The 22,703-nt window shown below is 46.4% G+C and overlaps 2 protein-coding genes across 4 annotated transcripts in view; both read left to right on the top strand.

Annotated features, from left to right (window-relative positions):
• The window catches only part of PROSER3 (proline and serine rich 3), a 37,642-nt gene extending 36,418 nt beyond the window's left edge, over positions 1–1,224 (top strand). For all 3 annotated transcript variants that reach the window (XM_068241862.1, XM_068241860.1, XM_068241861.1), the window contains one exon: positions 987–1,224. In XM_068241862.1, coding sequence (XP_068097963.1) covers positions 987–1,062 — 76 coding nt within the window. In that variant the 3' untranslated portion in view covers positions 1,063–1,224. The remainder of the gene's footprint in view (positions 1–986) is intronic.
• Positions 1,225–7,201: 5,977 nt separating this feature from the next.
• Positions 7,202–22,703, top strand: part of ARHGAP33 (Rho GTPase activating protein 33) — a 174,897-nt gene continuing 159,395 nt past the window's right edge. Inside the window, exon 1 of the mRNA XM_068241858.1 lies at positions 7,202–7,243. The gene's annotated coding sequence lies outside the window, so the exon portion shown is untranslated. The remainder of the gene's footprint in view (positions 7,244–22,703) is intronic.

The following is a 22,703-nucleotide window of genomic DNA, read 5'->3' as shown; positions in this document are numbered from 1 at the left end:
ATAAGCCCAGTATGTCCAACCTTTTCTTGGTAAGTGAGATCTTCCATCCCTCTGATTAATTTAGTTGCCCATTTTTGTACCCGTTCCAGAAGGTCAATGTCCTTTCTATAGTGTGGTGCCCAAAACTGTATCCCACACTCCAGATGTGGCCTCACAGGTGTTTTATACAGAGGGAGTAGTGTGTGCCCCTCCCCCTGCATCATGTCCCCTCCCCCTGCATCATATCTCCTCCCCCCACATTATTCCATACTCCAGATGTGGCCTCACAAGTGATTTATACAGAGGGAGTAGTATACTAGCATCTTGAGATATTTCCCTTTTCATGCATCCCAGAATCTTATTTGCTTTAGCTACGGCTGCTTGGCATTGTGTACAATTACCTAACTTGTTATTAACCAGTATTCCGAAGTCCTTCTCCATGTTGTTCCCAGCTGTATGCCATTTATTTTATATGGTGCCATAGGTATGCCAAGTTGCATGACTTTACATTTGTCAACATTAAATTTAATCTGCCACGTGCCTGCCCATATGGCCATAGTCTTTGGAAGTACTCAGGAACACGAGTACTGCTGAAGGCTTCCCGAAGACTACCGAAACCATGGCAGAATGAGAAGGTTTAACCGGGTACGGCGGTGACATGATGGGCAGCGTGGAGGAAAGGGAAGTCTCTACAGTATCCAGTGCTTGCCTTATTCTTGGGTGAGAATCACACCTGGTTTAGGTTTGCTGTAAATGTGAAGTTTCGGGAATTCTGTCGTCTGGGGAGCACAGATTTTAGACTTGCAGGAAGTGCGGTTTGGCCTTACGGTCAGTTCTGAGATTTATTGCTGGCTATAGAATGTGAATGAGAAACAAGTCATGTGACACAGAACTGCTAGGTGTGCAGCCCTGACTCTGTATAATAGCATTTTTTAAATTAACTCAATTGGCTGATCTGCTGCTGCTTTCAGGCTCAGTGACTTCAGTTTTTCATACTCTCCATACAGGGAAGTGGATCTCCGATTGGCTGAGCTGGAGGATGAGGAAACCAATCGCATCTTCTCTGACCCCGAGCCTTCATAGAAGCATAAATTATATCAACACCAGCTGCTTCAAAGGAACAGGAAGTGTGGGGATCATGGAGGCAGCCAATTGACCGAATAGCATGATGATCTTTTGGCTTCAGTGGTCATACCTGGAACAAGCATGCAGCAAGTGGAGTCTCAATAAATTATCTGCATGCTATCCTATTGTCAGAACAGCTGATCTGCATACTATTGCCAGAACAGCTGATCTGCATACTATCCTGTTGTCAGAACACCTGCTCTGCATACTGTTGTCAGAACACCTGCTCTGCATACTGTTGTCAGAACACCTGCTCTGCATACTGTTGTCAGAACACCTGCTCTGCATACTGTTGTCAGAACACCTGCTCTGCATACTGTTGTCAGAACACCTGCTCTGCATACTGTTGTCAGAACACCTGCTCTGCATACTGTTGTCAGAACACCTGCTCTGCATACTGTTGTCAGAACACCTGCTCTGCATACTGTTGTCAGAACACCTGCTCTGCATACTGTTGTCAGAACACCTGCTCTGCATACTGTTGTCAGAACACCTGCTCTGCATACTGTTGTCAGAACACCTGCTCTGCATACTGTTGTCAGAACACCTGCTCTGCATACTGTTGTCAGAACACCTGCTCTGCATACTGTTGTCAGAACACCTGCTCTGCATACTGTTGTCAGAACACCTGCTCTGCATACTGTTGTCAGAACACCTGCTCTGCATACTGTTGTCAGAACACCTGCTCTGCATGCTGTTGTCAGAACACCTGCTCTGCATGCTGTTGTCAGAACACCTGCTCTGCATGCTGTTGTCAGAACACTTGATCTGCTTACTATGCTGTTGGCAGAACACTTGATCTGCTTACTATACTGTTGGCAGAACACCTGGTCTGCATACTGTTGTAAGAACACCTGGTCTGCTTACTATACTGTTGTCAGAACACCTGATCTGCTTACTATACTGTTGTCAGAACACCTGATCTGCATACTATCCTATTCCGAATACCTGATCTGCATACAACTCCATTCTAAACACCTGATCTGCATACTATTCTATTGTCGGAATTCCTGACAGTAGTATGCAGGTGTTCTGACAATACAAAACAACATTATTTTGCAGATAGTGTCTTGGTTCTTGAACTCTAGTGCTGCCAGCCACGTGTGTTACCCACCACGTTGCTGTGCCGACACTGCGATGCTGGACAGGCTCCCAGGACTCTGTGTAATTGCTGCTCTGGGTTTGCGTGCCATATTTGTCGAGGCCTGCGCACAACACAGCAGCTGTCCCAGCATGCTTCTGTACCCAGCTGGAGGCTGAACCCAGAGCAGGCAAATAAGGAAACTACCAAAGGCCAGAAGGTCATGCCCATTCACCCCCAGCCGGTTATAGCTACCCTCGCCACTTGTGTGACAGTACCACAGGCATCGAGATCACCTGACAGGACTAAAGATGTTCCCGCCTGTGAGAGATTTCCGTAAGTAAATCAGGGAGAGGAAAGATTTCACAATGGACAAACACTGACTAGATAATTTATTAAAGTGAACCAGAGACGAAGCACCTTCATGTATTTTACCATATATATCAGTGGGAACATTAGAGAAAACACCTACCCTGCTTTCGGTTTCATCCTTCACTGCTCAGCCTGCTTGTAATCAGCCATGATAAAATCCCCGACTGAGCATTCAGTCTGGCTTTGCTCAGGAATCATTATAGTTAAGTCTCTCTTGTCTGATGTCTTTTCAAGCCCAAGCCTGCCCCCTGCTGGCTCTTTCTTGTTCTATATATTTAAAGCATTACAGAGAGTTGTGATGAGATGGGAGGAGCTGGTGCTGCTGAGGAAAATTGAAAAAATGAATTGAAAAACGTTTTTTTTTATATATTTGTTAGTTATAAGAGGTTTTTAGAAACGGTGATTTCATTTTGCACACAGCCCACTAAATAATATGCTTTTCTGATGACCTCTGTTTTGTATTGAGTTTTAGTATAAAAAAAAAAAAAAAAAAAGGCACACCAGAGCAGCGAAAATACTGGGTGTAGTATTTCTTTTGTAAAAATCTATCGGGGGGATATGTTTATTTTGTGCCAAAGCGTTCATCTCTGGTTTCCTTTAAGCAATACAGTAAAAAATAATCAGTTTTATTCATGGTGTTTTTATCACCACAGGTCCTCTTTGGCCCAGTTCACAGCTGAGCGATTAGTGGGTGATTCACCCTAATCACTAAAGCGCTAGTGCCGTTTTACCCTATGGCAGTGATCTCCCTGCTGCGATTGGCGGCGGTCGCGGGAGTTTTAGGATTAGCGGCAATCGCAAAACGCGTTACAGCATTTTTTGGCACGTTTCTGAAGCAATCGCGGTACACTGCTTAAAGCGCTGCTCGCGGTCGCTCTGAATCGCGGAAGTGTCCAGTGATTTTTACTGCACTAATCGCGGTAAAATCACTCGAGCAAAGCGCCAGCGTTTTGCGTTTTTCAGATGTGAACGGGGCCTAAAGAGAACCAGAGACGAAGCACCCTCATTTATTTTACCTTATACAGTAAATCAGTGGGAATATGACAGTAAACACCTAATCTGCCCGTTGTTTCATTGTTCTCTGTTTAATCTGACTGTTATCACCTCTGATAAGAATCCCAGACTGAGCACTCAGTCTAGGTTTGCTACAGAAAGATTATAGCTTAGTCTGTCTTCTCTGGTGTCTTTTCAAGCCCAAGCCTGCCCCCTTGTGGCTCTGCTATAATGACTCAGCTATAATTATTCCCTGCAAAGCCAGACTGAATGCTCAGTCCGGGATTCTTATCACAGCTGATAACAGACACTTTTAGCAGTGAGGCTTCTGAGTGGCCATGATTTAGGAAGAGGAGCTGCGTGGCCCTGATGTGGAGGGGCTGTGCTCTGCATATTGGGGGGGTACACTTCAGAGGGCTCCTGAGGCTTCCCTCTCTTCAGGATAAGCATCTGACTGTAAGAGTACCTGATATGGTGAAGGAGACAAGAAATGTTAAATATCTTCCTCCAGCCCCCTCCAGGCTTATAGTTTAGTTTGCGTTCTTCTGCGCTGCCTGGATCGTCCACAACTGGCCTCCCAAAATTTTCCAGTTGGGGACAAGCAGTGCAGGTGCAGTCCGGCTGCGTGTGCTCCCCCATCATGCCCGTCTCCGGGAACATTCTGCGTTGTATTATGGCGCAGGCACAGAGCGCTGTCAGTGTTGGGAGCATGGCTGGACCGCGCATACGCAATACACACTACTCCGGACCAGAGGACTTTCCGGGACCAATTGCGGAGGATCCAGGGGGTGCAGAAGGATGGCAAGGGGGCTGGAGGAAGCCCCAGGTATGCATAATTTTTTTTCTCTCTCGCCATCTCATATTCACTTTAAATATTTTCTGTAACAGTCAACGGTCCTGATTGTAATCCTACCCCGGAGGCCTCCAACATAAGAAGATCTGTGCTGCACATAAAAGCAAACAGGAAAAGGCCACAGTAAAAATATATAAAGATTGACTGCCCTTTTATTCCAATGTGAACAGGCTGCAGTTGTCCCACTTAGCCACTAGATGGTGCTCCACCAGTAGGAGGGGATGCAGCACTTTAGTTCATTGTGCTGTGAATTGTGGGTAATGGCTGTCAGTTCATCTGTGTTTATCATCATTTTGGTAGATGTGAAGAAATAGGAAACTGATTCCATCTGGTTACAAACGCTATATTGTGTGTTTGGCTGAATGTGGCGTTTTGTTGTATTTATCTTTGTATGTTGAATGTAGATTTATTTTTCTATTTATTCATATTAATGGTTTCTTATTTTGTCAATAAAAAATCGGATAATTATTGTGGTTGCTGTGTCTTGTGTCATCCATGGGAGGGGTTAAACAGGCACCACAACAACATATAGAAGGATCTGATTCAGGATACCCAATTTTACTATAGCCTGGTTTCAGCATCAGAAACACTCCCTTTATCTATAGATTGGTACTAGTAAAATGGCCCGCCTGTTAAAAAAACGAGCGCTAGGTCACAGCCCCCCCCCCCCCCCCCCCGCAATGCGCACACATACGCGTCCCGCTTACTCGTTCCCCACCACTGTCTGAAGTATATGCACAAGGAGCTGCTTGCTTGGAAGTTGGAAAAAGCTGTTATTTCCCACAATGCACTGAGAACCTCTGTGAACCACAAACAACAAACTGTCAGATCCGGCCCTGTGTCCTGACTGCCCTGGCTACGCACATGCTCAGTACAAAAAAGCCAGGGACACACAGCCATTCAGATGATGCAGGGACACTTGCATTTTATTGAATAGGATGTAACCACACCCTTAAAGTGAATTTTAAAGGGAACCAGAGAGGAAGCACCCTTGTGTATTTTACCATGTATATCAGTAAGAACATTAGAGAAAACACTTACCATGCTCTCTGTTTCGTCCTCACTGCTAAAAGTGTCTGTTAACAGCAGTCACAAGAATCCCAGACTGAGCAATTAAATCTGGCTTTGCTGGGAATGATTATTGCTGAGTCATTATAGCAAAGCCACAAGGGGGCAGGCTTGGGCTTGAAATAACACCACAGAAGACAGACTTAGCTATAATCTTTCTGTAGCAAAGCTAGACGCAGCAGCCTGACTTCTCAGTCGGGGATTCTTATCAGACGTGATAACAGTCAGATTACACAGAGAACAATGAAACAAAGGGCAGATTAGGTGTTTACTGTCATGTTCCCACTGATTTATAAGGTAAAATACAAGAGGGTGCTTCATCTCTGGTTCTCTTTAACCTAGAGCTAAAGACACAGTTATTTATGTATTGTATTTATAAAGAGTCAACATATTACGCAGCACTCTGTAGGACCTTGGTGTGACGGTTGCAACTCCCATGTGTGCACTCGTTTTAAGCATAAAGTCCAGACAGCAATGAGAAGAGTAGACGAGGCATCATCCACTATGCTCAGGAGTAATTTATTGAACAACCATCACCAGCACAGACAAATACAAGCAGCAAAGGGTGAAGGCCTAACAGCCGTTTTGCAGTACTTTCGCTTCCTCAGAGACTGTTTACCTGTCTCTGAGGAAGTGGAAGTATCGCAAAACGACTGTTAGGCCTTCACCTTATGGCCCATAGCTCCCAATTGTCCCTTTTTTGGAGGGACAGTCCCTCTTTGGGAGCCCTGTCCCTTTTTCCTCCTCATTTGTCCCTTTTTCCTCCTCATTTGTCCCTCTTTCTATGTAAAAATATGTATGTATGTATATACGTATATGTGTATGTATATGTGTATGTGTATATGTATATGTATATGTATATATATATATATATATATATATATATATATATATATATATATATATATATATATATATATATATATATATATATATATATATATATATATATATATATATATATATATATATATATATATATATATATATATGTATATATATATATATATATGTATATGTGTGTGTGTGTGTGTGTGTATATATATATATATATATATATATATATATATATATATATATATATTTATTTATATTTCTCTACTAAAAAATAGGTTTGACTCTAAACTGTATTCTCATAATTTAAATTGATATATTACTAATGTTAAAATGTTAATATGAAAATGAACCTGTATAGAAAGGACCAGTGTGGTTTGAATTATAAAACATTTTTCTTATGTAATCTTTATGGTACGAGTGACTAGGGGTGTGATGGGGCGGGATCAGGGGTGTGGTAGGTGCGTGGCTTAAGTGTCCCTCTTTCTCATCTCAAAAAGTTGGGAGGTATGCCCTATGCTGCTTGTATTTGTCTGTGCTGGTGATGGTTGTACAATAAATTACTCCTGAGCATAGTGGATGGTGCCTCGCCTACTCTTCTCATTGCTGATTTAAACATTCTGCGGGTTTGGGTACCCGTTTTTTATTTTAATTGGGTAGAGGGTCTACAGGTGCGGGTACCAGATTCACCAGAAAGCGGGCTGCGGGTGCGGGTCTGAAAAATTAGACCGCTGCAGGCCTCTACCACATTTAGTGAAGGATGAATCATCTGGCGTCTTGAAACCTCGTTTGTATGCACTGCCTCCTCCAGCAGCTAGGTGGTGCTGTAGCTGAAAGCACTTTGCTTCTCTGTTCATTTCCATAGAGAGTTGGTTTTTTTCCTGCTGCTTAGGGAGTGGCTGCAATGCTGGAGGCTCACCCAGGCCTCATTATGACAGGTATGGGGGTTTCTGTGGATAGTTGTACTTTGTCATGTAAATAATTCCAGCATAGCCCAGAGTACCTGTAGTCACATGGATTAAGATGGAATGGGGCTCTAGGTAAGGTAGTAGATTTGGGGGCGCCCCTCGAGGTCCTTCTGGTAAGCTGAAGTGAAGAGAGGTCAGAGAAGGTGGCAGGTGCGCTCCTTTTCACCTACTAGGCCCCTTGTCATCCACTAGGACCCAAGCACCTTCCTAGGCTGCCTGGTGGGTACCCCTGCTCTGTATAGTCATGAAAAAACAATAGATACCTCAGTAGGGCGAGCTTACTTATGGGAAGAGGCCTCCTCAGTCTTCCTATGTCCCTCCTGTGGTGGGCTGGGACCTTCTGAACAATATTTGACTATGATGTTGCTGCCCTCTGCACTCCCCTCCGTTCAGGGGGTAATTACAAATAATGGGGCGCTCTTACAGCTCTGGGCCCTGTGGTGGCAGGGAGCTGTTCCCCTGTAGTTATGCCCTGCCTCCATGTATGAGCGCAGGTGCAAAGTACAGCCCACGCCTGCAAAGAGTGCAGCGCGAATCCCCAGGGTGCCTGTGCAGTGCTGCCGCGCTTGTGCGCAAAGGAGAGCGCAGAGAGATGAGGAGGGTCCTGGCGGCCAGCAGAGTGGCAGAAGATGATCAGGGAAGCCTGTGGAGCAGCCAGCGGCTCCCCTCTGCAGTGGTGAGTATCTAACACTTTTTTTTTCTTTGAGGTTGCAGGTGTGCTTGAGGCCGATTTTACACCTGGCCTGTGCGTTTGTGATGCCATGCCCCGCCCCATCACACAAAATGCCAATCATATCACCTTGTGGCAGAGTGCACTGACCGTCTCCTATGGCGATATGCCAGTTAGCAAAAGGAGCAGCGGGCGGCTGTGATTGGCCAGTCTGCCGGCATTAGGGATGCATGGAGAAGGAGTGTAATGTGCATGCCAGGACGTCGGGCGGGAGAGTGGAGAGGCGTCAGGTGACCCAAACTGTTTGTCCAAATGCCGCCCCCTAGATTTTGCCGCCTGAATCGGGTGATTCAAGATGGCTTCATGGGAGGTCCGCCCCTGAATAACCGGGAAAAATCAGTCAAAAAGATTGATCAGGAATGGCAGATGATCTCAGTCCCCAGGGCTCGATTGGGTGCGGTGGTAATGACTTGATATCATGGCAATCGATGGACACCTCGACAAGTGTACAGGTGTCTCTCCCGAGCTCAGTGTTAAAGGCTTACCTGTCCGCCGGGGAAACTCCTGACCTCCTCCGGTGTCTGGCATCACTGCATGCTCCTTTCCCATGTGACACTCGCGGTGATGTCACAGCACAAGCCGAGTCACATGGTACAGACGCTTGCGGTGGTACTGGAGGGGGCCAGGAGCCACACCGGCAAACAGGTGAGCCTTTAACACTGGGCATGGGTGGGACCCAAGCATGCTGGGAGCGGTCCGTCAGATGGCGCTAGGAGGATTTCTAAATCGTGCAGTGTGTGGGCAGGCAATAGATCCCCCTCACGTGATCAGCTTCAATCAGAGAGGGATCTAACGGTCATAGTGGTGGCACAATGATTGAAGTATGGCCATCATTATTTTACAGGGTTCCTGCCAGAGATTATTATGTAGGAGTTGGTTGACTTTTTCAGCTTACTTCCATGCACTACTTAGAAAACTTTCCCGCCCAATACTCATTACTGGCAGGAAGGCTGAGCTGTGCATAGGGCCGTCTCTGCCGGGAGAATCAAGGTAATAAAATTGTGGCAACATTTGAAAAAAGTCTCTTGTTCTTAACAGATCTGAAATGAGAGCATTTTCTTCCGATATATCACTTCCTGTGTCTCTGTGTTGGGCATGCAGCTCTAGAGGTTTTAATAGCCTTAGGAGGAGTCCTCCGGGTGAAGCCTATTAAATGAATTGTAATCAGAACATATTAGCTAGCACTAGACTAGCTAATATTGGTCGTTGGCTGACTCTGCTCCCCCAATCACCCCTGACCCCCCCCTATCCAGCCGCTTATACATTACCCAGCCTGGATCCAGCGATCTCCGCAGCCTCCCCACACAGCTCTGGTCTTCTCTATGGGGTGGATCGGGACTGTGCATGACGTCGATCATGTCATGTACGATCTTTCGGGGGACTCTCAGGCTACAAAATCTCCCGAGCGGCGTAACGCTCAGGAGGTTAAAGCAAACCTTAACTGAAAATTAAAAGGCAAACATACACACGTGATACTTACCTCCTGTGTAGTCTACTCATCAATCTCTTTCTCCTCTCCTGCGTCCTGTCTGTCCGCTGTGATCAATGGAATTCTCTGTCCTCCATTATAAAAATGGAGATGACCCCATAACAGCTTCCTAGTCAGCACACTGTTATACTGTAATATCGCCCACTTGAACCATAGGGAAACGTGGAGATTACCTTGCTCATCAGTTGTCCTTTCAGTTATAACTGACAGCAACTGATACACAGTATTTCAGTTCTGACAAAATCTTGTCAGAGAGGAACTGACGGCAAGGTAAGTATGTAATAATTGTTTGCAGCAGGTACATCATGTATTTATTTACATAATTTTATTCTGTTCAGGTTCACGTTTTATAAGAGTATGTAAACATTTATACTAATCAACATGACTGCTTTCAGAATGCATATCTCCCAACTGTCCCTCTTTGTGAGCCCTGTCCCTTTGTCCCTCTTTCCTCCTCATTTGTCCCTCTTTCCTCCTCATTTGTCCCTCTTTCTATGTAAATATATATATATATATATATATAATATTTATTTCTCTACTAAAAAATGTGTGACTCTAAACTTTGTTCCCATCCTTTAACCACCCTGGCGTTCTATTAACATCGCCAGGGTGGATGCGCAGCAGTATTTTTTTTTCTTTAAATCCCCATCATGTAGCTAGCCTAGCGCTAGCTACATGATGCCCCCCTCCCTGCGCTATCCCTCCCACCCCTCCGATGGCCGCCGGCGCACTCGCCCGTAAGGAAATCCCGTTCTGAACGGGATTTCCTTGAGGCCTTCCCCTGTCGCTATGGCGACGATCGCGATGACGTCATCCAGAATTCCGATCCACCCCGCAGCGCTGCCTGGCACTGATTGGCCAGGCTGCGCACAGGGTCTGGCGGTGGGGACCTCTATCGCGGCGGCGATCTGCTTGCTGCGTGTTTGGGAAAAAAATGAAGCAAATTGGCCCAGCCGGTGGTAATGAGCGGCGCCCTCCGGTGGTAATGGACGAGCTGAGATCGTCCATACCGCTAAGGAGGTTAAATTAATATTTTACTAATTTTAAAATATTAATATGAAGGAAAATGAACCAGGATAGAAAGGACCAGTGTGGTTTGAATTATGAAATAACACATTTTTCTTTTGAAATATTTATGGTATGCGTGATCAGGGGTGTGGCAGGGGCGTGGCTTAAGTGTCCCTTTTCTCATATCAAAAAGTTGGGAGGTATGAGCATGTGATTTTTTTTTTTTCTTCAACTTTGGGTTCAGATGGGTTTTAGGAAGTACTCTGATTCCTGGTGCAAGCTAAACCAATGTGTGCCATTCTGCCCCGCCCCTTCCTGTACTTTGCAGTCCAATGGGAGGGGATTTTCTATGACAATTGCAGAAGGATAGAAAGCCAGGCAGTATTGGCATCTGTTGAGTTAGGGGCTTGGCAAGGGGTGCCAGAGTGTACAGTAAAGGATATGTAGCACAATGACTGTCAATACATTGTGATTCGAGTCCTACACACATCGTAGCAGCAGCAGTCCATCTACAAATGCTGACAGGCTCACTTTAAGCAGGAAGCCTCTAGAAATATCTTCTGCGAGGCCAAACCGCAAGATCAGACACTTCCTCTATTCTCACTTTAATTCCAGTTACACGATTCCAGCAGCCATTTCTCCCCCCCCCCCCCCCCCCTCGCCTGTATTGACAATCAGACCCGCTGCATCGCTGCAGACAAGCAGGTGATCGCTGCCTGGAATCTGTCACGCCATTTCAGCTATTGTCACCAGAATGTCACCTGTGTCCAGCCAGCGTGTCGGAGACAAACACGATATTCATCGCCAGAGCAGTAAAAATAGCCCTTTACGTAGGCTGACCACAAACCGACTTCCTGGTGTGACCCTGCAGGAAGAGCGCAGGCCAGGGCTCAGCTGCACGGCACCTATCGCTATCTTCATCAGGCTTAAAGGACAACTGTAGTGAGAGGTGTATGGAGGCTGCTATATTTATTTCCTTTTAAGCAATACCATTTGCCTAGCTATCCTACTTATCATCTGCCGCTAATACTTTTAGCCATAGCCCCTGAACAAGCATGCAGCATATCAGGTGTTTCTGACATTGTCACATCTGACAAGATTAGCTACATGCTTGTTTCTGGTGTGATTCAGACACTGCTGCAGCCAAGTAAACCAGCAGGGCTGCCAGGCAACTGGTATTGTTTAAAAGGAAATAAATATGGCACCCTTCATATACCTCTTACTTCAGTTGTCCTTTAACCTGCTGGGCGGTCTGGACGAGCTCAGCTCGTCCAGTACCGCCGGAGCCTGCCGCTCAGGCCCTGCTGGGCCGATTTGGCTCAAATAAAAAGCAGCACACGCAGCCGGCACTTTGCCAGCCGCGTGTGCTGCCTGATCGCCGCCGCTCTGCGGCGATCCGCCGCGAGCAGCGGCGAAAGAGGGTCCCCCCAGCCGCCTGAGCCCAGCGTAGCCGGAACAAAAAGTTCCGGCCAGCGCTAAGGGCTGGATCGGAGGCGGCTGACGTCAGGACGTCAGCTGACGTCACTCCGCTCGTCGCTATGGCGACGATGTAAGCAAAACAAGGAAGGCCGCTCATTGCGGCCTTCCTTGTTTATTCTGGGCACCGGAGCGCCCTCTAGTGGGCTTTCATGCAGCCAACTTTCAGTTGGCTGCATGAAATAGTTTTTTTTTTATTAAAAAAAAAACCTCCCGCAGCCTGCCTGGCGATCTTAATAGAACGCCAGGCAGGTTAACTACCACAGTAGAGTAGTACTACACCCTGTTTTGGTGGTTACCTGTCTGGCAGGGCGTAGATACCAATCAGCCTGAACTCTGCCATCATAGAGATGGCAGAGTGGGTGGCCCAGGTTCCTGATGTGCAGCAGTGACGGCGATTCATCGTTATCCGTCAGAATTCCGCCGTTTCTGTACCAGCGGCCTCTGGTCCTTAAAGTGAACCAGAGACGAAGCACCCTCATCTATTTTACCATATATATCAGTGGGGACATTAGAGAAAACACCTACCGTGCTTTCTGTTTCATTCTTCACTGCTCAGCTTGCTTCTAATCCGCTCTGATAAAATCCCCAACTGAGCATTCAGTCTGGCTTTGCTCAGAAATATTTATAGCTCAGTCTGTGTTCTCTCATGTGGTATAACAACAGAGGCGCCAAGTAGAGTAAAATTAGTTAAAATTGTTAAAAAGGGGGAAGTGGGTGGACTCACCTCCCTTCTGAAAAAATGGCAAGACAACGGGCAGGTTACTTCAAGTTTAAAGTAACATTTATTATGAGCTCATAATAAATGTTACTTTAAACTTGAAGTAACCTGCCCGTTGTCTTGCCATTTTTTCAGAAGGGAGGTGAGTCCACCCACTTCCCCCTTTTTAACAATTTTAACTAATTTTACTCTACTTGGCGCCTCTGTTGTTATACCACATAACTGTTTAGTCCACCCTTGGTGGAGGGGTGTATCCCCATTTTCTTCTATCTACAGAGAGCGACTTCTTAACCCTGAGCGGGGTCAGGTTACAATTCTCCCCGCCTGCTTATCCAGTGGTTGCCTTGAAGGCGACCCGTCCTTGTGAGTATAACCATTGTGTGTGTTTGCATCAGACATCACCTCATTAACATACTACACCATATTGGGCTCTCGGTTCTCCCCCTTTCTTTCAAGCTGTGTTCTCTCATGTCTTTTCAAGCCTCAATCCTGCCCCCTGCTGGCTCTGCTCAGGAATCATTATAGCTGAGTCATTATAGCAAAGCCAGACTGAATGCTCAGTCGGGAATTTTACGTATCAGGGCTGATAACAGGCAGGCTGTGCAGGGCAGAATGAAACAGAAAGCAAGGTAGGTGTTTTCTCTAATGTTCCCATTGATATATATGGTAAAATACATGAGGGTGCTTCGTCTCTGGTTCACTTTAAGCGGTTAAAAACATCACTCGGCCTTCCGGATGCTGATGCAGACAGTCTCATTCAGCTCACCCTGCGCCAAAGTGACCGGGCGGCGGGGAAACTCCATGTACGCTGAAACAGTTGGGAGCTATGTGTCCGTGTGGCAGAGGCCTCAGACAGTACTGACAATTCAGGATCATCTAGCGGCAGAGCAGCAGCATTGTGCAGAAGGAAGTAAGCTGTGGCTCAGAGGCATACCTATGGTTTTCAGCACCTGGGGATAAAGACAATTTTTGTGGCCTCCCCACCTAGACAAAATGGGCGTAGACATGCATCACAATGTGGGCGTGGTCATGGGTGGAGACAGATGGACAGATGCTGTTTTGATACCCACATGTGCCCCCTTCCCCCCATAGAGACAGATGTGCCCAGGGGCGTAACAATAGACCCTGCAAGGGATGCAGCTGCAGGGGGGCCCAGAAGCCACAGTGGGCCCCATGAAGGAGAAGTTTCTTTTCCCTTTCCTGTGAGACTGACAACTTTCTGCTTTCTGCATAATTGTTGTAATGATTGCATCTGCTCAGCCACTGATAAGGAATCATACAAGGTTTTGCAGACAATATTTTGTAGACAGTCCCTATTCATTGTGCAGCAGGCTCTTGTGTACAGCACAGTTCTACCCCCAGCCTCTCTACCCCTCCTGTGTACTGTAGTGATGCTGGAGAAGTCTGCAGAGCCAGTTCTGCTCCAGAGGAGGACAGAGTGAGTGTAATGAGCTGAGGCTGGGAGCACACTCGCCTGTCAGTTTTCTGTATGCGTTTTCGGCACACCATGTGTGTCTGTATGAGTGAAAACATGCACGTTTATCACAGAAGCTAATGTATTTGATAGAGAAAATGCATGGGGAAAACACATTCAGGGCTCGTTTCCACTATTGCGGTGCGGAATCGCCTGGATTCCACCGCTGATGAAATCGCATGCGGATGCAATTCCCCATGCGTTTTTTGCCGCGAATTCGCATAGGTGAGGGTATATGCGATTTTAACCATGTCACTGCCTGTGTGAATTTACATTGGTACCTATGCGAATTCGCGGCAAAAACCGCATGTGGAAACCGCATGCGATTTCCCTATTAAATACATTGCATGCAATTCGCATGCATTCCACTCGCAGGCGAATTCTGCGGCTCTTTTGTGCGTTTTTTCACCGCTGAAAAAAACGCACCTCAACAACGCTACAGTGGCAACAGGCCCATCCACTTGCATTACATGTGCGAATCGGATTCGCGATATTGGAATCGAGCCCTCAAGTGTGCACTAGCCAATTGTATAACATTGGTTCTTAGTTTGCCTGTGCAGAAAGTGAGGTGGGGGGGAAGGGGGCCCCATCCAAAGTTTTGCAGGGGGGCCCAGTGATTTCTAGTTACGCCCCTGGATGTGCCCACTGTAAATAGCCAGATGTGTCCCCCTTTCTCCTGTTTATATAGACAGATGTGCCCTCTTTTTCTGCTGCTGTAACGTGTCTGCGCTCCACTGCAGAGGGATGGAGAGAAGCAGGGGCACTTCGGGCAGCCAGCGAGCCGCCTCTCACGTGCATGGGGGTGCAACGGCCGTGCTGAGAGCTCTCACAGTGCTGCACCCGGGGATATATGTCTCCCGTTGTCCACCCATAGCTACGCCTCTGCTGTGGCTGTCTCTATATTCAGCTGCCATGAGGCCCAGAATTTGGCTGTTAACTACTTATTGTCCCAGCAGCAGTATATCTACGCCCCGCAAGACTTCATCTAAAAACCAGGGATGTAGATATTCACCTGCCGCCGTGATCGCCCACTGCACACGCTTGTGCGTGCTCCCGCGTGCGTTCTTGTCAATGCCTGTTAGTAGACAGATCAAGGAATGGAAAAAAAGTCCACATTCACCGATCTAAGTGCCTATGTCCAATGATCACCGGCATCAATGAGATGCTGGAGGTCATTGACAAAAGTGAAAGTAAGACATACACACATTACTTCCTCTATGTACTGCTCAGTACACAGGAGGAATGAACTGTACCACCCAAAGAAAGCCTAATCGGTGGCAAAAAAACGAGATATACATCATTTTGTTATGATAAGTAGTGGTAAAGTTATTGACGAATGAAAGGGAGGAATGTTGAAATGGGAAAATTGCTCTGGTCTGTTCTGTGGGGAAAATACCCTCAGTGGTTAACTAGTTAATGGATACCTGAAGTGAGAGGGATATGAAGGCTGCCATATTTATTTCTGTTTAAACAATACCAGTTACCTGGCAGTCCTGATGATCTCTTTGGCTGCAGTAGTGTCTGAATCACACACCTGAAACAAGCATGCAGCTAATCCAGTCTGACTTCAGTCAGAGCCAGGCCTGGATTTACATCACGGGAGTCTATATGCACAGATGTCCTGGCACCTTAGACTTTGTCCTTCATGAACCTACAAACACCAACCAAACCACAGCACAAGTGTGCTGGCTGTCCCAGCTGGTACGTCTCCCTTAAGGCTCATACACACATCAGACTATAGTCTTTGGAAAATGAAAGATCACAGACCAATCTTACCCCCTACCATGTAGTAGGAGAGCCATACTCTACACCAGGGCTGTGGAGTCGGTCCAAAAATCCACCGACTCCGACTCCTCAGTTTAGGATTCCTCCGACTCCACGACTCCGACTCCTCTAATTTGCATATTACAATTTTGTTGATTAAAAGCATGTAACATGAAATTCGTCTCTTAACTGCCAACGCTTAGGAATTTTACAAGACAACTGAAGTGAGAAGGATATAGAGACTACTATATTTATTCCCTTTAGACTAAAACTAGTCCTTGGTAAGAGTACTTGTAAAAGGTACAAACCGGAACAAAGACCATCTATCAGGCCCTAGGCAATGTAAGTGTGGGTACATGTAAGAATGATGTGCAGGTACTCTGCAGGGGAATGAGGAGATTGTAAACAGACAACACCTCTGTGTTCAATGTGCACAGCATTCTCAGTGGATTCCCTGCAGCTCTGTGGGGAGTGCATATGTAGAGTATAGTACTACTGTGTAACAAAGTAAACCTGAGACAGATGAAATTAAAGTTTTATACATACCTGGGGCTTCCTCCAGCCGCCTTCAGGATAATCAGTCCCTCGTTGTCCTCCTCCGCCACCTGGATCTTCTGCTATGAGTCCAGGTACTTGAGCCAGTCAGGCGTAGTGCGCATGCACACACTCCGCCGCCAGGAGCATACTACACCTGTGCAGCACTATTGCGCAGGTGCAGAATGTTCCTGGCTGTGGGAGCGGCATGCGGCCGGACAGCGCTGACTGGCTGAATTACCAGGACTCATAGCAGAAGATCCGGGTGGTGAAGGACAGCGAGGGACTGATTAGCCTGTAGGGGGCTGGAGGAAGCCCCAGGTATGTATAAAACTTTACTTTTCATCCGTCTCAGGTACCCTTTAATTTGTAGTCACCAAACCAAATTTTAACAACATATCAAATTATTTGATTTCATCAGCAAAGGGAGTGCATACATTTGCATAAATCAGCATCAATGCAGAATTATTTCCATCTCGTTGACCATCTCTATTAGTGACACAGCTACACATCAGGCTTTATTCTTACAGCATAGATGTTATTTAGTATATATGTTACGGCCAGAACCCGAAGTTTGGCCACTTCTAGTTCTGGCCGGCCACTTCGGGTTCTGGCCGGCCAATTCGCGAAGTGCCCGCTGCGCTGCGGCCAATGTTAGAAACGGATCGTTTACTCTGATATGAATGTATCTTCTGGCCGCAGCGCAGCGGCCAAACGTATTAATTTGTTGCAATTTTAAGCCGGCGGCAATGTACGATTCAAGCCGCCGGCTTTTTCATCTGCCTCATCTCTCTCCCTCTCTTTCTTATGGGCAGCCGGGCGGGGACACGCGTGTCCCTCCGGAGTCGTTCGTCGCGGCAGGGAAGCCTGCCGTTCTTGCAGAGCGGGTGCTGGCAGAAGCAATGTCTGCAGCCTCCCCGCTCTGCTGCCCCTGCTGCGACGAACGACTCCCGGGGGGACTCGCGTGTCCCCCCCCCCCCCCCCCCCCCCCGCCGGCTGGCCATAAGAGGAGAGAGAGAGAGAGATGAGGCAGATGAAAAAGCCGGCGGCTTGAATCGTTACATTGCCGCCGGCTTAAAATTGCAACAAATTAATACGTTTGGCCGCTGCGCTGCGGCCAGAAGATACATTCATATCAGAGTAAACGATCCGTTTCTAACATTGGCCGCAGCGCAGCGGGCACTTCGCGAATTGGCCGGCCAGAACCCGAAGTGGCCGGCCAGAACTAGAAGTGGCCAAACTTCGGGTTCTGGCCGTAACATATATAAGAGATTCCTGTGTACACATCATATATACAGTCACAATCAGATATGTATATCTGATGTTAAAAATACAGGGACTGCTTTATTGAAGCAGCACAAGTAACTAATTTTGATTGATTTATTTCATTTTTGTGGACTAAGCACAGCTATTACTGTATATATATATTATTTTTAATGACTATTATCTGAGAAATAGAACATTTTATCATATTTTCTAGTTTAATTACAGTTACAAATTCATTAGGAGTCGGAGTCGGTGCATTTTTTCCCGACTCCGACTCCAGGCACCCAAAATTGCCCGACTCCACGACTCCGACTCCACAGCCCTGCTCTACACAGTCTATTCTATGGAGCTGAACTCACCATCAGACAGAAATCTTTGCAAGATGCTGCACACACAGATGCTGTACAGACACAAAATATCAGTAACTGCCAAAGATCCGTTCCTGCAAATTGCATTCATAGTCTATGAGATCTGCAGATCATCTTACACACCTTGTTTAACAGACATTCGTCTGCAGATCTGACAATTATCTGCAGATCTGACAATCCATCCTGGTGGACCTGATCTGCAGATGAATGTCTGTTAAACAAGGTGTGTATGAGGATCTGCAGATATCATAGACTATGAATGAAATTTGCAGGAACAGATCTTTTGCAGACACTTAAAGGGCACCCGAGGTGAAAATAAACTAATGAAATAAACGGTTGTAGCTCTCTTCCTTCTCCTAAAATAGACTTTTTAAGATATTCCACAGTTTTATTTTATATTTAAATCTACTTTTCAAGTTTTTACTGTTTTATTGTTTTTGCTCAATGACACATTCATTGAAGTATGCCAGAGCTAAACATCTATGAACCATTGACCTTTTTTATCTCTTTCCTGCTCTCAGAAGCCATTTTCTGCTAGGAAAGTGTTTTATAGTTGTAATTTCTTATCAGTGAGAGTCACACTGTAGTCTGACCCAGAGAGGAACTGCCACTTACATACCTGATATTTAACTCTTTCAGGCAGAGAAAGAAAAAAAGGAACACAGCATAGTTATTTGTGTGCTTGGCGCTGTACATACACATGTCTATCTCATCATATCACATGTCACCTCGGGTAGCCTTTAACTACTTAGTGGCATGGAGACGTATTAAAACGTCCTGCTGGAGCCTCTTAATGGCTCCAGGACGTTTTAAAACGTCATGCACTGCTGCTGCTGTTGTGCGCACTCCCATGCGCGCTCCCACGTGTGTGTGCGTGCGGGTGCATTCCCGTGCACGTGAAAATAGTGAAAAAACCCACCCAAAAAAAAATACACCTTTATTTCCAAATACTATATTGTCACCACACTTTGTACGAGGGACATGATTAAAATCTTGTGATAACCAGAACAAATAGGCAGATAAAATGTGGGTTTTATGCACAGTAGCAGTGTTTATATTAAAACCATAGGGGATGAAATTGGAGAAATTGTGTATTTCTTTCATTTTTTCCTTGTTTTTCCCTTTAAAATGCATAGAAAATAAAGTAATTACTGAAAACAAATATCAACCCCAAAAAGCCTAATTGGTGGTGAAAAAAACAAGATATAGATCATTTCATTGTGATAAGTAGTGATTAAGCTATTGGCAAATAAAAGAAATGAGTGCGGAAAGGTGAAAATCGCTCTTGTCCGTTAGGGTAAAAACCTCCTTGGGGTGAAGTGGTTAAAACAAAGGTACCAATGACGATAAAAGGCAGCAATTATCGACTATGTAGATCTGGTAGATCAGTTTGGATGCGAATCGGTGTCAAACAATGCATGTGTGGCTAGTTCTGCATTTCCAGGTCCGCAGATTACCGCTTCCACTAATGATCTGATCAGCAGAACCTTGTGATGTCATCATTGAATTCAAATGTGCACCGACCAGGGGCGTAACTAGAAATCACTGGGCCCCCCTGCGAATATTTGGATGGGCCCCCCCCCATAGGTGCCAAATAATCGTAATGGGGCAGCGTTTCACTGTAAATTAATTGTAAAGTGGGCAGCATTTTACCAGACAATCGTAATGTGGGCCAGAAAATCGTAATGTGGGCAGAGTTCACCAGAAAATCGTAATGTGGGCCTTTAGAAAATCATAATGTGGGCAGAGTTCACCAGAAAATCGTAATGTGGGCACCAGTCACCAGAAAATAGTAACGTGAGCAGCAGTCACCAGAAAATTGTAACGTGGGCAGCATTCACCAGACAATCGTAATGTGGGCAGCGTTCACCAGAATATCGAAATGTGGGCCAGAAAATCGTAATGTGGGCAGAGTTCACCAGAAAATTGTAACATGGACAGCATTCACCAGACAATCGTAACTTGGGCAGTGTTCACCAGAAAATCGTAATGTGGGCCAGAAAATCGTAATGTGGGCAGCGTTCACCAGAAAATCGTAACGTGGACAGCATTCACCAGACAATCGTAACGTGGGCAGTGTTCACCAGAAAATCGTAATGTGGGCCAGAAAATCGTAATGTGGGCAGAGTTCACCAGAAAATCGCAATGTGGGCAGCAGTCACCAGAAAATCGCCATGTGGGCAGCAGTCACCAGAAAATTGCAATGTGGGCATCAGTCACCAGAAAATCCCAATGTGGGCAGCAGTCACCAGAATATCGTAATGTGGGCAGCAGTCACCAGAAAATCCTAATGTGGGCAGCAGTCAGTCACCAGAATGTCGTAATGTGGGCAGCAGACACCAGAAAATCCTAATGTGGGCAGCAGTCACCAGAAAATCCTTATGTGGGCAGCAGTCACCAGAAAAATCGCAATGTGGGCAGCAGTCACCAGAAAATCGCAATGTGGGCAGCAGTCACCAGAAAATCCTAATGTGGGCAGCATACACCAGAAAATCGTAATGTGGGCAGCAGACACCAGAAAATCGCAATGTGGGCAGCAGACACCTGAAAATCGTAATGTGGGCAGCAGACACCTGAAAATCGTAATGTGGGCAGCAGACACCTGAAAATCGTAATGAGGGCAGCAGACACCTGAAAATCGCAATGTGGGCAGCAGTGACCAGAAAATCGCAATGTGGGCAGCAGTGACCAGAAAATCGTAATGTGGGCAGCAGACACCTGAAAATCACAATGTGGGCAGCAGTGACCAGAAAATCGTAATGTGGGCAGCAGACACCAGAAAATCACAATGTAGGCAGCAGACACTAGAAAAAAAAATGCACCTGTGGAAAAAAAACAATTCACTTACCTGACAGAAGTCTTCTCCTCTCCCGGCATCTGGCTCGCAGCTCCCCGAGTCCTCCTGCAGCACATCTCCCGCGCTGACAGGCAGAGTGCAGGGCTACGGCAAGATGGCTGCCGAAGCCCTGTACTAGAGACACAAATAGTCTCCAGTGTAGGGCTTCTTCGGCGGCCATCTTGCCGTAGCCCTGCTCTGCCTGCCGGAGACTATGCAGGCTGCTGGAGCGGAGCTACAGGGAATGAACTGGCGCAGCGTCTATTAGACGCTGCGGCCAGTTGAGCACCTTGCTGGGGGGTCCAGAGCAGCGCTCCCCCCACGCACAGTGAGCGGGCCCCAGAGCAGCCCCGGGCGGCCGGGCCCCCCTGCGGCTGAGAGAGTCGCATCCCCGGTAGGTACGCCGGTGGTTACAGCCTTTCCTCCTCCGGGCCCCTGACTTGCTAGGGGCCCCCCTGCAACTGCAGGGGCTGCAGGGTCTATTCCTACGCCCCTGGCACCGACGTCATCTGTTTGTCGGAAAAAAACCTTTGGAATTCGCTCGTTTTACAACAATGCTGATCACGCGTGTGTACCAGCAATGGAGGCAGAGGATCAGCAGGACGGCCAGGCAATCTGTATTGTTTAACAGGACATAAATATGGTATTCTCCATATCCCTCTCACCTCCGGGAAGCTCTAAAGCGGACCTGAACTCAGAACGTCCTCGCTGTTCTAAAAGATAAGCAACAGCATAATAGCCCTTTAAAGAAAAACATTTCTTACAGCAGTTTTTCGGCTGATACATAGGGTTAACATCCTGTGTTTGCCAATTAGCTGCTCTGCCGAGGCAGCCAGCTGAGAGATCAAATTACAGTTGAGGGGGAATTAGACAGGATAAACTCTCTAAATACACAGGGTCTCTATGTCTTCCTTCTGTCCTTTGCAGAGCTCAGATCCATTTTAAGGGCAGGAACCCACTACAGCGTTTTCTTGAGCGTTTAGGGAGGGTTTGAAAACACTAGCGATTTCCCTAACCACTCAGCTAAAGTTAATGGCTGGGCCAAATTCCACTGGAGCGATTGCGATAACCAAAATCGCAAACGCAGGACATGCAGCATTTTTGAGCGTTTGCATTTTGCGTTAGCGTTTCTGCAATGTAAAGTGTATAAACGCTGGCGATCATGAATCGCTATACAGAGTGATTTGCTAGCGTTCTTAAATTACTGTACGGTGTAAAAAGAATTAAAATTAAAGGGACTCCGAGCAGTGCAGAAACTATGGAAAGATGTATATCATTTTAAAGCTCTCTTTCTCCTCTTTCCAATGATATATAAACCACCACCCCACGTCTTTTAGTTTTCGCTATTTTCGCGATTGAAATTGCCGCGGCCGCGATTTCGATCGCGAAAATAGAGAAAACTAAAAGGTGTAGGGTAACGATTTAGGTGTCGTCAGAAAGAGGAGAAAGAGAGCTTTAAAATGATATCCATCAAGCCATAGTTATATTGTATTACACAGGGCGACACTTTCCCCAGTGTCAGCAGCTCCATTCTGCTGAATGCAGCTGCTGACTTTGACAAAAAGTCGCCCTGTGTAATACAATATAACTATGGAAAGATGGATATCATTTTAAAGCTCTCTTTCTCCTCTTTCTGACGACACCTAAATCGTTGCCCTACGCCTTTTAGTTTTCTCTATTTTCGCGATCGAAGCCGCGGCAATTTCAATCGCGAAAATAGCGAAAACTAAAAGACGTAGGGTGGTGGTTTATATATCATTGGAA

The sequence above is a fragment of the Hyperolius riggenbachi genome, chromosome 6 (genome assembly GCF_040937935.1).
Source record: "Hyperolius riggenbachi isolate aHypRig1 chromosome 6, aHypRig1.pri, whole genome shotgun sequence".
In the NCBI taxonomy this organism is placed as follows: domain Eukaryota; kingdom Metazoa; phylum Chordata; class Amphibia; order Anura; family Hyperoliidae; genus Hyperolius; species Hyperolius riggenbachi.
This window is presented reverse-complemented; position numbering and strand designations above follow the sequence as displayed.